The following is a 13,803-nucleotide window of genomic DNA, read 5'->3' on the forward strand; positions in this document are numbered from 1 at the left end:
TGAGGAAGAGCAGTAGCAGGAGAAAAGCTTAGCAAGAGGCCGCAATTTTCTCTCTGCCAAACGATGCATCTAATTGGATACAGAGGCAAAACAAACAAACAAACAAAAAAACAGATAAAGATTGCAGAGCTCCAGAAGGACCTCTCCAAACAGAATGCATGGAGAGTAAAATGGCAAATGGAAGTCACTGTAAACAAGGGTTGAATGGTGTGTGTTGGGGCAAAAAAATCTTAACTTCACATATACTATGGAGTTGAACTGGAAGTGACAGACCAGGAATGAGATCTTGGGTCATGGTAGATAGTTTGATGAAGATGTCAACCCAGGGTGCAGTTGCTGTGAAAAGGCAAGATCCAGGCTAGGAATCATTAGGAAAGAAAATTGGAGAACCGTAGAATTGGAAGGTCATCTAGTCCAACCCCCTGAAATGAGATGGAGGGAGAATGGATTCACTGCTGGTTAGTTTAGCAATGATCTCTCTCTGACCCACCCCAGGCACACACACCACAGAGAGGTTGAAGTTATAATGGGGGGGGACCCAACACAAATTTTATTAATGCAAACAGTGGCTGGGACAGACAATATTGAAGATGCTTGTTCAGTCCAGCCTAGGGATAGAGGCTCTGCTCCATTGAGTGTGCCAAAAACACACACCAGCAAAGTCACTTACAGCAACCCCCGCAGAGAAGGGTGGGAGTGTGGCCCTGGCAGGGACCTAGAAGGCACCCATCACATGTAGGCTGCAAACGAAGAAACTCTGATGAGGGTGCCTTTCTCAGCATCAATTCAGGACCATTCCCGGTCACGCCACACTCCCAGTTCGACAAAGCATGTTGTAAACAGAGTAGTAGTCCTTTGGATAGTTTGCTATGCAGAAGTTGCTTGGCCAAAGCACCACAGAGGTACAAAATAACTGGGGCCACCATAACTCTGGGGACTGGGGTGGGGTGGGGAACTGGTCCATAAATTCCTTGCTGGCAAGGAGAACCATTCAGGCACACAAGTCCAGTACAGAAGAAGGAGATTCGTTTATATCATCATCCCATAGAGCAAAGACTCTGTCCATCGCCAAAAGTAAGGGTTTAAAAAAATAGTCCCATTAGTTGGGTTGTGTTCCATACCTGAACAGAGCATTTGCAGGGTCAGAGGACATAGCAGGTTGGAAGGATCCAGACTTTTCCTCTAAGATTACTTTATTATTTAGTAATTAAAAGGACTGCAGGGCTTATAGCAATTCCACGTCACTTTCTGCAGTGTCTAGAATAATATACTGTGGCCAGACTAGGCAAGGAGTTAAGGAACACCCAGTCTTGGAAGGGGCAGGTTAAAAAGAAAAAGGAAACACAACTGGGAAGTGGGAAGAGCCCTTGGGTGGAAAGAGATATTGCCAGACAGACTCTTTCTAAGTAAAAATGCATTGTGGGTTTTGAGGGGGGGGGGGAGAGAGGAATGACCAGAAACAGCACAGAGGAAAATCAGGCCCACTGACTGGGTTGGGTGGGGGCGGGGAAGCACATCAAGGGCATATCTTGATCCAACGTCCTTAGACCGCAGCTTTGGCGCGTGTGGTGTGACATTTTCTACACAGCACGTGCCCGTCCAGGGGGAAACAGCCATTGTCATCTGCTTCGATGGAAAGGGGCTTCCCACAATCCTGAAAAGAGGAGGGAGAAAAGGAGAATCAACGCCACTGAGGGGGCAGAAATGTCAACGAGGGACTGGCGGGAAGGGGAGAAGGGAATTGGCTCACCTCACAGCGGTAACATTTCATGTGGAAGTTCTTCTCGAGGGCTACCACGCGGACGGTCTCATCCTTTCCGGGCTCTGGCATGATGGGCTCAGCACAAACTGAGCAGCGCGGGGCATATTTTCTGCAAGCACAGAAGAGGCGGTATGAGGACTCAAACTTTCGGTTTCAACCTTCTAGGCCAGACTTGCTCCGGTCCATGTCACAAAGGTCCCAGGTGGAGGAAGAAGACGCAGGAAATGAAGGAGGAGGTCACCCACCTGTGATAGTCGTCCACGCAATGTGGCTGGTTGGCTTTGTCCACAATGAAGGAGGCTCCCTCGAGGGCTTTGTGGCACACCACACAGGTGAAGCACTGAGGGTGGTAGGAATTGCCCGTGGCTCGCAGCATCCTGTCTGTGATGGTTTGCTTGCACACACAACACTTCTCCAGGGTGCCCTGAAGAACAAAAACAGGGTCAGAAATGAAGGAGGCCTGTCCTCCAGAAACAGAACCATTTGTGGAGACATGTCAGAGGAAGAGATTATAGGATGCACTCAATCCCTGAGCTGTGGGGCACAGGCTGCCTCATGAATGTTCCCTACTTTAAGGTGTGACACTGACAAGCGTACAGAACAGATATCCATGTATGGGGAAATGATCCATAATGAATTGGGGGGGGGGGAATGTTTTAATGGACATTCCCAGAGTTCTTTCTGTTGGGGATAATTCAGACTGAAATTCCAAGGTGTCAAAAAAAGGTTATTTAGGTATGCTACTACTGCGGCCTGTGTTTTGTTAGCCCCAAAATGGAAAACGAGCGAGGTCCCAACTAAAGAATAATGCAAACTTAAGTTGACAGAATATGCACAACTTGCAGGCTTAACATACAGGATAAGAGAAGATCATAGGTTTAAAGAGGTTTGGAAAACGTTTACTAAATATATGGGAAATAATTGTGTACAGCTAAAAACGCTGGCAGCGTTAAGATAAATTCAACAGTGTAAATAAGTTTTGATGGATGCAATAATGGAATACTGATTAGTATAGTTAACCATGGAAAGAGAAGAAGGGAAGTCATTGATATCTTAAGGGTGTAAATGGGAGAAAACAGGCAAATTTAAACAATTCTCATCCAACCTCCCCACCTCCCAAAACAATACAAAGCATAATCCCTCCCCAGGATCGCATACTCAAGATCTCTTTTGACACCCATCAATTGTCCTTTAACAAGATTAACCAAGATTGGGCAGCTTAGCAAACAAGAAATCTGTGAAGAAGGCAGCCTTAATCAAATCTTACACCAGCCATGAACTGGGTGTCTTCAGAAGCTGCTGCCCAAGGCAGAGAGCATGACAAGTGTGAGGACACTGGAAGTGGGGACTTGCTTGCATGCAAAAGCCCCCATCCACACTTTGAGCTTCTGCGTGTTCAGGCAAATGCCTGGTCACACCCACAGTGTACAAGCACACGGTGGTATGTTTGCGACGCCACCGAAAGAGACTGTTGAAGCCAGTTCAGGTGTAACTTTTGTGGCACGAAGCCATTGTTGCGTGGCACAGGTCCACACTGGGTTGACCTGGTAATGCAGACAAAGACTCCACCGTGAGCTTGGCAACTTCACCGCCCTGGGATCTTTGGATTAAAGGGTGGTATAGAAAGTGAACACATAATAATGATGATTTATTCCCACACTAGGAGACTGGAGTCAAGGGGTTGCGGTGTTCAAAAATGCCGGCATCTCGAGATGAATTGACCCCATCTTGGCCACCAGACCCAGCAAATGGACTAATATCTGAGGTACTTGAACACGTGAAGAATAGCTGTTTTTAATGAAAGTTGCTTCCTTTCATAATGAACTTCTGAATGGTTTCTTTTGAACAATGTCAGTATAGCAAATAGGGCAACTTTTTCATTCGGGAAACTAGCCCAAATAATGAAATTCTGACCAGACGAATTAAAAGAGAAAAAAGATGAAGAACTCTAGCTGGTTGCCGAAGCAAGATGTGGCGGCCATTTTAAGACATTCCAAAATTCGCTTGGGGAAAACAAACCCTCTGTTGCTGAGGTAACGCCACAGCATGGCTCCTTCCAAAATGCCCTGATGACTGTGATTGGCCACCCTGAATAGGAGCCAACTCCTAGGGGCTGAGGTCTCTTCAGACCCACCACAACAAAGTATTTGCTCCCCCCCACAAACACTGATAGACAGTACCATTGAAATGGTGTGTGTTCACTGTGACATGTGATTGATTAGGTGGGGCGGAGCTTACCTGTGCCCCACCCCCCATATTTTATTCAAGAAGGCGCCCCTGCTCTCCTGCATTTCACTCACCGCATAGCACTCCTCGCAGAAGGGCTTTTCGTCCACGTTGTAGAACTGCTGTCCCTGCAGCTGCTTCTCACACTTGAAGCAGGTGAAGCACTCCACATGGAAGAGCTTGTCTAGGGCGCGGACAGCCGGCTGCGTCCGCGACAGGGCTTTGTGGCACAGGCCACACAACTCTGCAGCGGCAGGGAGAAGGGGGAGAGAAAAGAGGAGCGTGAGAGGCTGCTGGCAGGTCATCCACGCCATACGTATCCAGGCAAGAAAGGGGAAGAAGAAGAAGAGTTTGGATTTGATACCCCGCCTTTCACTCCCCTGAAGGAGTCTCAAAGCGGCTAACATTCTCCTTTCCCTTCCTCCCCCACAACAAACCCTCTGTGAGGTGAGTGGGGCTGAGAGACTTCAAAGAAGCATGACTGGCCCAAGGTCACCCAGCAGCTGCATGTGGAGGAGCGGGGAATCGAACCCGGTTCACCAGATTACAAGACTACCGCTCTTAACCACTACACCACACTGGCTCTCTGAACACAGCTACCATCTCCATAAGAAGAAGATCGTAGCATTCAGTGGCTGGGAGCTGAGCGGAGGGAAACGCGTCAGCCCACTCCCCCACCCCCAACCCTCTGTGTGTCTGGTTGCTGATGAAGGCACCGTAGCAGAGAGAAAAGGCCCACTCCCCCACCCCCAACCCTCTGTGTGTCTGGTTGCTGATGAAGGCACCGTAGCAGAGAGAAAAGGGGGTGGCAACAGTAGACCGAAATCCCATTCACTCTCCATCACCGACACATGCAAAATATTTAATGTACACACGCACCAGAATTGGAGGCCTCTGCATGTGGAGGTTGGTCCATGTCCTTCATGAGCTTCTGGGTCAACATCTCCAGCTCCTCAACCTCTTTCATTGTCAGGACAGAGTTGCCCCTGGGAGGGTCTGATCCAGTGTTCACAAAGGGCGCTGGGTTACGCTGGACAAAGAAATCAAGAGTCACTGAAACCAGAACGTCCCTCCTGCTAGCCTCTCAGACGCCACATATTCCAGGGAACAGATATATGCTCAAGATCACTTAGTATGGCCAAGCCACGTTTTAACATTGTTCTGCAATGCAGATATTCCTCTGCCTGTCCACACATGGTTTTTTCCCCGTTATCCAGCCTGTACCCTTCCTTCTCCCTGATGAGACGCCACCTTGCAGCTCACTCAGTTGACAAGATTTTCCTTTTCCTGTAATAACTGTATTGATGAAGAAACTTCCTTTTGAGGAACTTCTGTCCTCTGTTTGCTTTGCAATGGTTTTGCTGGATGATAAGATTCAACAGTTTTACCTCTGGGTTTCTTTGTTTTTAAATTCCTTCTCTATAAAACCAGTGGGAGAAAAAAGCACATGTGCCCGGTGCTCTTTTGCAACTGCCCTCAATTGAAAGGGCTTAGTTGTTAAGCTGGCAGAGGGGAAATCTCTCTTACCAATACAAGCACAGAGGAAGAGAAAGAATGTAGCTTCATCCTTCTGGGAGCCCACAGACCCACAAATCTTACTGAGGCCTCTCTTTTAAAATGGCCGCTAGGAACTACAGCAACAGATGTGGCATCCAGCCAGATTTGATTTATGGCTGACTGGTATAGCTCAGTCATGGGACCCGGGTGGCGCTGTGGGTTAAACCACAGAGCCTAGGACTTGCCGATCAGAAGGTCGGCGGTTCGAATCCCTGCGACGGGGTGAGCTCCCGTTGCTCGGTCCCTGCTCCTGCCAACCTAGCAGTTCGAAAGCACGTCAAAGTGCAAGTAGATAAATAGGTACTGCTCCGGTGGGAAGGTAAATGGCGTTTCCGTGCGCTGCTCTGGTTCGCCAGAAGGGGCTTAGTCATGCTGGCCACATGACCCGGAAACTGTACGCTGGCTCCCTCAGCCAATAAAGCGAGATGAGCGCCGCAACCCCAGAGTCGGCCACGATTGGACCTAATGGCCAGGGGTCCCTTTACCTTTTTAGAATGTGTGTTTTTATTTAAAACGCATCTCAGGGTTATTTGTGGGGCATAGGAATTCGTTCATTTATTTTTATTTTTTTCAAAATATAGTCCAGCCCCTGACAAGGTCTGAGGGACAGTGGGCCGGCCCCCTGCTGAAAAAGTTTGCTGACCCCTGATCTAGATGACTCTCGTGGTCCCTTTCCAACTCTATAATTCTAGTCTAGTCTAGTCTAATTTATCTGCCCATATATGAATCCTGAATGAAAAGTCCATCCAGCTTTGCACTCTTCCCTTGTTTCTCCACCCCAAGTTGAGATTTATTCCCCACTCACCACGTCTCGCGGGGCAGGCGGTTGTCCAACGGGACGCGGCTTCTCCTGAACCTGGGGCTTTTCTCGCTGTTGTGCATAGGTGAAAGCCGGCGGCTGTGGCCTCGGGGCTGGCCCTGCGCCAGAAGCGGGTGGGAAGCGAGGCTGCGGAGGGGCAGCGGGCGCCTGGCGCGGGAAGCCGGACGGGATCCCTGCAGCTGCTTTGGGTACAAATCTGGGGGCCACGGCAACGGGGGGTGGAGTGTATTTGGGGGCTGACGGAGCTGGAGGAGGGGGAGGAGGAGCCGGCGGTCCTGGAAGCTGTGCTGATGGCGAGTCTCTACTCTGCTTCACCCACGGTGGAGGAACAGAAGCCGTTTCCCTCTGCGCTTTGGGCACGTAGCCTGCGCTGGGGCTGGAGGCAGCGTTGGAAGGGAAGGAAACAGGAGCTGAAACATCCTTAGGTGGAGCAATGGTCTCTGGGGAAGCTTTAGGTCCAGAAGCCAGGCCTACGTGAGCCATGGAACCTGGAGATACCTGCAGAAATAAACATGGTTATCAAAGGGGAGAAGAGGCCAACATCGTAGCCTCCAAACCAGACCCATCTTGGTCCAATCTGCTCTCAGTGTGGAGAAGAGGAACAGAGAGGAGATTTGGGGGGGAGTACAGGAAAGAGGGGGTTGTTGCAGCCAGACATTTGTCCACACACCTGCACCCCATAGCGTGGTAAAATCCTCCTTATCCCTTGGCAAGCAGATACAGAGGCTTGGCTACTCCAGGGTGAGAAAGCTCACCGGAGAGTAACTTGTCTGAAGACCAGCTTTGTCCTTAACAAAAGCAGGCTTTGGATCCCAAATCCAAGCATAGTGAGCCTGGCTCCATCCTCTGTCTCTCCTGGAGAAACCATAGCTGGTCCCCAGTACTCACTGAGGGGGTCAACCTATCGCTGGGCTGCACCACTTGTGGCTGCCAGTGGGGGCTTGCCTGGCCGAGTGCTCTGTTTTTTTAAAAGATAAAAAAAGTTCTCTTCATGCAGAAAGCTAGCATGTCAGGCAAAACAGTGGCATTGAGCTAAGTTTTACTCAAAGATGACCCATGAAGTGAATGAACATGACAAAGTTAGGTCTGTTAATTTCAATGGGTTTATTCCTCCAAGTGAAACTTAGCTGAATATCACTCTTAACATGCTAATATTTTAAAAATATAGATATACCCAGGGCTTTTTTTCATCCAGAATTCACTTCTTATGAATTGCCATTTTAAGAGAACAAGGGAGGTGTTCATGGTGAGTTCCGGCACCTCTTTTTTTTATATAGAAAAATAGCAATGGATATACCTTCAAGAACTTTTTGCATGGGGAAGGGGCTCTTCAGTCCCTGGCGCCGTCAGCTGTAGCCTGAAGTGACCAGGCACAGGCTGACCCCCTCAGTGAGAACGAGGCCTTGGACAGACTACCCTGTTATTGCAGCTCACCCGCGGTTTGAAGGGGTCATTCTTCTCCATGTCATCCAGCATTGAGGACAGAGTATCAATCTCCAAATCAATGCTGCTCATCTTTCCACGGGCCTGCCCCTTCCGTCACGGAGAAGAAAGGAAGTTACAGGTTAGAGAGGGTTACCAAGCCCGTCCTGAAGGCTGTCAGTCAACAACAGCCTTTCACATCCGTTGGTTAGCGCACTTAGCAGGAGAGCAACGGGTCGGAAGGGCGCAGAGCAAAGTGCTGGAACTTTGAATTGTGGGAGAATCTCGGCTGCTGTGGTTTGCGTTTTCAAAAAGGGAGCTTCTAGCCGCCAGGATGCACTTTGAGATAGAAAAGCTATTCGCCTTTCCCCCCTTATTTTTGAAAGATTGCAAGGCTGAAAATGAATTGTGTATATTGTAAGCTGCGGCCAAAGTTGACTCATGCCATAGCATAGCAGAAAAAAAACATTGCTGTGCACTAGACAGCCAGATGGTGGAGATGTCAGGCGCTTATCCTGGCACCCAGGCATCTTCACTTGGTCGCAAGTACAGTGGTGCCTCGCAAGACGAAAAACTCACAAGATGAAAGAGTTTTTTGTTTTTTGAGTTGCTTCGCAAGACGAATTTCCCTATGGGCTTGTTTCGCAAGACGAAAACGATTTCATGCATAGGAATGCATTGATTTTCAATGCATTCCTATGGGAAACCGTGCTTCGCAAGACGAAAAATTCGCAAGATGAGAAAACTTGCAGAACGAATTAATTTCATCTTGCGAGGCACCACTGTAGCCAATAGTCAGGTGCAAAATGCGCCTGGCCTCTGGCTAATTTCGAACACTGCTCAGAAGTGTATGAGCAACGCCTGGTGAAATCTCAGTAGCCAGATGATTGGCTTAAGATGTATCGCCACTGCTCAGCGCATGCAAAACATAAACCTTTGCTCCTCCCCGAGCCACTGAATCAGAAATGTGCAACGCAGTGAAGTATAAAATATATCATATATATATTGCAGAATTATGTTCCAAGTAAGAGCCATAGCTCAGGGTGCTGGGGAGGTAAAGAGTCCCAGTTAAATTCCTAGCATCTCCAGGAAATTCCAGGGAGATCATCCCTGTCTAAAGCCCTGGGAGACGTTGCCAACAATGATGAGTCAGATAAGCCAGTCAAAGAATCACAGAATTGTGGATTTGGGACCCACGAGGGTCATCCAGTCCAACCCCCTGCAATGCAGGAATCTCAACTGAAGCATCCATGACTGATGGCCATCCAAACTCTGATTTGTACTAGACCAGTTTTGTGTAAGGCAGCTCCCTAGGTTCCCATTTCAGTTCATTTCACTTTTAATTTGTACACCGCCTTTCTATATTATTATACACAAGGCGGTCAACAAGCTGAAGAAACAACTAAATAGTCAGAAAAGATCTCGCACACACACAATCTGATCCAATACAAACAAGTCACAATAACTTCAAAATAAACAACTTAAATCAAATAAAGCAATATTCAACAATCCATTGGAATATAATAGTAAACAGTAAAATTAACTATCAGCAGATAAGAATTAAGCAGTTTACGTTTACCAATTACAATAAATAATAAGGAAACTATAATCAATAAAAATAGCGGCAAGTCACAATGCATAAAATACCACAAAACATGCAAAACCATGCAAAAGGATCCAATTGAGAAACAAGGACAACTTATAAAACATTTTTTTGAAAATATCCCTTAACCCCTCTTCAACCATATACCCATTTTTCTGGATTGGTGTGCAGCATCATTTCATTTGTATGGCTTACTTACAGTGGCACCTTGGTTCTCAAACTTAATCCGTTCTGAGAGTCCATTTGACTCCCGAAAACCAAGGTGCGGCTTCCGATTGGCTGGAGGAGCTTCCTGCACTCAATCGGAAACCACAGAAGCTGCGTCAGACGTTTAGCTTCCGAAAAATGTTCGTAAACCGGAACACTTACTTCCAGGTTTATGGCGTCTGGGAGCCGATTTGTTCGACAACTAAGCTGTTCAAGAGCCAAGGTACCACTGTATTTCCCTATCTCTTGGTGCGAAGTTTTAATATAATGAAGAATGTGCAGGACGCCTGCAATCCTGGAGAAGGCCAGAGGGAGGCGGCAGTTTTCTCATCTCCATCCCATTCTTGGGACCACCTGATCGCTTGCTTATCATGCAGTCTAGACCGCACCTCAGCACCGCTATGGGCCACACATACAAACATCATGGGAACAGGAGAACACGGGCGTAGGCAGGATTTTTCTTTGGGGAGGGGGACAGGACTTGATTGAGGGGGCTGGATTTTTGTCAAGGGGGGGCAGAACCAACGTGATTGGTCAGTTAGTTATTTTTGCTCTAGAAGACTCACTTTTTCCCTCCTAAAAAGTAAGGGGAAATGTGTGTGTGCGTCTTATGGAGTGAATGAAGGCTGCGCAGCTATCCCAGAAGCCAGAAGAGCAAGAGGGATTGCTGCTTTCACTGCGCAGTGATTCCTCTTGCTGTTCTGGCTTCTGAGATTCAGAATAATTTTTTTCTTGTTTTCCTCCTCCCAAAAGTGGGTGTGTCTTGTGGTCTGGTGCGTCTTAATAGAGCGAAAAATACGGTAAGTACAGTGGTACCTCGGAAGTCGAACGGAATCCATTCCAGAAGTCTGTTCGACTTCCAAAATGTTTGGAAACCAAGGTGTGGCTTCCGATTGGCTGCAGGAAGTTCCTGCAGCCAATCGGAAGCCGCGTCAGACGTTTGGCTTCCAAAGAAGGTTCACAAACCGGAACACTCACTTCCGGGTTTGCGGCATTCGGGAACCAAAACATTTGACTCACAAGGCGTTCAGGATCCAAGGTAAGACTGTATTTCTATTGTTTTACTTGATTGGGGGGAGGGCATACAGGACAACTATGGCAAAACAGGTCTTTCTCAATAAACCTTCCACTCCCCCCAACCACCATCTGCCCACCTTGACAGCATTAACCTATATGAATACTCACCTGGGGGGCAGGTAGCCCACTCAAAGCCACCGGTTCCTCCTCCAGCATTGGCGGAGGAGGCGAAGGGAAGACGTCTTCTGGCGCTGGGGGAAACGGCTCCTCGAATGGGGGAGGCGGGGGAGGGAATGCGCTGTTTGAGGAGACAACCATCTCTTCCCCAGGAGGGGGAGGCGGAGGGGGTGGAAGTTCTGCAGGGAACAACAAACAGGCATGTATTATTATTATTATTATTATTATTATTATTATTATTATTTCTGTCACAGCGCCCCTTGAACACACCCTGTTAAAATCAGCAATTGAAAATCTCCAGGCACCATTTGCAACTGGCTATCGGCCACTTGCGACCAAGTGAAGATGCCCAGGTGTCAGGATGGCGCCCGATGTCTCCACCATCTGGAGGCACATGCCTACAGAATCCTTGGATCTGAACTGCTTTCACTATTAATAATAATTTTTATTTTTTATTTTTTATACCCCGCCCATCTGGCTGGGCTTCCCCAGCCACTCTGTGCGGCTTCCAACAAAATATTAAAATACAGTAATGCATCAAACATTAAAAGCTTCCCTAAACAGGGCTGCCTGCAGATGTCTTCTAAAAGTCTGGTAGTTGTTGTTCTCTTTGACATCTGGTGGGAGGGCATTCCACAGTGCAGGTACCACTACCGAGAAGGCCCTCTGCCTGGTTCCCTGCAACTTGGCTTCTCGTAGTGAGGGAACCGCCAGAAGGCCCTCGGCGCTGGACCTCAGCGTCCAGGCAGAACGATGGGGGTGGAGACGCTCCTTCAGATATACTGGACCGAGGCCGTTTAGGGCTCTAAAGGTCAACACATCCTGTAGAATTTTATCTGTTATGTCAGGCATCTCCAAACTCGGCCCTCCAGCTGTTTTGGGACTACAACTCCCATCATCCCTAGCTAACAGGACCAGTGGCCAGGGATGATAGGAGTTGTAGTCCCAAAACAGCTGGAGGGCCAAGTTTGGGGGTGCCTGTGTTATATTTTATCTGCACAATTAGGATGAATTTCAAGGGACCTAAAAGTCCCACAGTATTGGAAAAATACAACTTTCGAGCCATCTGGCCCAAAAATGATAACTAGGCATACATCGTCTGAAATCTGAAAGAGGAAACCAAGCCACACACTCAAGAACAAGAAGCCAGCAGCACATCCTTGCAAATGCAACAATTTGCTGACCTTGCCAGCAGCACAAAACAAGACCTGCTGCATTCCTGTATCATCCTGGGAGGAAGGGGGGGGGGGAGAAACCTCAGCATTTGGCCTTTGGGGGCAAATACTGACCCTGCCTACTCTCAAAGGATTACAGCCAGATTACAGCCAGGGCAGCCATAGGGGAGGCACTCTATCCTTGTAAGAATCTGGGCCGCAACAGCAACAACAGATCCCCCCTGCTCTCTCCCACTCTCCCTCATCATGCAAAACCAAAAAACAACATTAACATAGCGTATTCAGAGTGTTCATATACATTGTTTCAGAAATCCTTTCAGGAACTCTGAGGAGCATTCATTCCTATATTGCAGGTCAAACGCAAAGAGAACATTGGTTTGCCTATAGCAGGCATCCCCAAACTCGGCCCTCCAGATGTTTTGGGACTACAGTTCCCATCATCCCTGACCACTGGCCCTGTTAGCTAGGGATGATGGGAGTTGGAATCCCAAAACACCTGGAGGGCAGAGTTTGGGGATGGCTGGCCTATAGGCTACCTATGGAGTTTGTGGTTGAGGCCAAGTTTAACCCCAGAGCTTCCTGGCTCATACCTCTAGGCCACTAAACCTCAGGGAAACTAAACTCTCATGTTTCCCTGACTTGTATTTTTGCTGGGGAGAAAAGGGCATGACAAGAGTTAACCTCAGGTTGACCAAGCAGCACATATGAGTTCATCCTTGGGCAAAGAAGTGTGAGACACAGTGTGTGTGTGTGTGTGTGTGTGTGTGTGTGTGTGTGTGTGTGAATACATACACTTGGACGTACTATGGCAGTTGCCCGGCTCCCAGACAGGGTGTTAAAATTCCTACTGTTAGAAAAAGCTGATTAGCAGCTGATGTAATTTCAAGCCTTATTCTACAGCACACTGGAATACAGCACAGCAGCATTTCTGCCGTTCCATCGTATCTTTTAAAAAATATTTCCTTTCACCTCGCGGAACATTTTTGTTATCGGAGGCAAGAAATTAAGAGGGAGGAAAAAACAGAGCTCTCTTCATCTAGTTAAAAGATACTTAAAGCTACCTTTTGCTTCTGTCGTGGCCATGTGACTTAGATCGCTTTGCACCTGGTACTATTAACCTGATTGGCATCATCTGTGGCACGGCCACTGGTTGCATGCTGTGTTCTGGAGCCCTTGTGTGGAATGATCCGTGAAGGAATTGTCCCATGCAGGATCGGTGCAAAGTTGCAGAACAGAGTTTCAGAGTGACAGAAACAACCAACCAGAAACCCCAACAATTAATTGCCAGGAGTAGCGCTGGGTGATATCTGGATTTCAACACTGCAATATATCACCAGCTAAACATCCTGATATGCAGATCGATCAGGATGTCTGAAATAAGGATAGAACTACGCAGAGGCATTGGCTGGCTTCATAGTTTTTCCTGCATTGTGATTGTTGCATAGCACACACACACACACACACACACACACACATCATGATTCACAATATACTGCCAGGTCAAAAACTATGAAACCGATACTGTGATACAGACTTTGTTGTAAACAAAATCTGCCCTTTTTCCCTTATCCAAGAGCCCGTATAGAGTCCTTACGTGGGTTCCCTATTGGTAGGAGAAAATAACAGAGGCCAACCAGAGCATACTGAGAAGCAAAGCAGCTAGTACGCCTGATCTTTATTGATCTGTTGCAACAGGGTGCTCCCCTCACAAGCAGGAGGACGGAGGAGGACCCAGAACAAAGGTGTGCCTGCCCTTATATAGACATTTTAAATTCCCTACTCTGGAGCTCAAGACCACCCCTCCATACATCAGACATACATCACAGAAGGGGTGAAA

General features: G+C 47.8%; 1 protein-coding gene across 4 annotated transcripts in view; it reads right to left on the reverse strand.

Moving 5' to 3' along the window:
* Positions 1–515: 515 nt before the first annotated feature.
* The window catches only part of ZYX (zyxin), a 28,216-nt gene continuing 14,928 nt past the window's right edge, over positions 516–13,803 (reverse strand). For 2 of the 4 annotated variants that reach the window (XM_083420012.1, XM_083420011.1), the window contains exons 3-10: positions 10,783–10,970; positions 7,800–7,898; positions 6,351–6,863; positions 4,868–5,018; positions 4,063–4,232; positions 2,008–2,186; positions 1,751–1,871; positions 516–1,654 (exon numbers count right to left, since the gene is read on the reverse strand). In XM_083420012.1, the coding sequence (XP_083276138.1) occupies positions 1,544–1,654; positions 1,751–1,871; positions 2,008–2,186; positions 4,063–4,232; positions 4,868–5,018; positions 6,351–6,863; positions 7,800–7,898; positions 10,783–10,970 (1,532 nt within the window). In that variant the 3' untranslated portion in view covers positions 516–1,543. The remainder of the gene's footprint in view (positions 1,655–1,750; positions 1,872–2,007; positions 2,187–4,062; positions 4,233–4,867; positions 5,019–6,350; positions 6,864–7,799; positions 7,899–10,782; positions 10,971–13,803) is intronic. The other 2 variants (XM_083420014.1, XM_083420013.1) reach the window with 1 other exon arrangement.

Source organism: Podarcis tiliguerta (genome assembly GCF_965153285.1).
Source record: "Podarcis tiliguerta genome assembly, chromosome: 17".
NCBI classification, from domain to species: domain Eukaryota; kingdom Metazoa; phylum Chordata; class Lepidosauria; order Squamata; family Lacertidae; genus Podarcis; species Podarcis tiliguerta.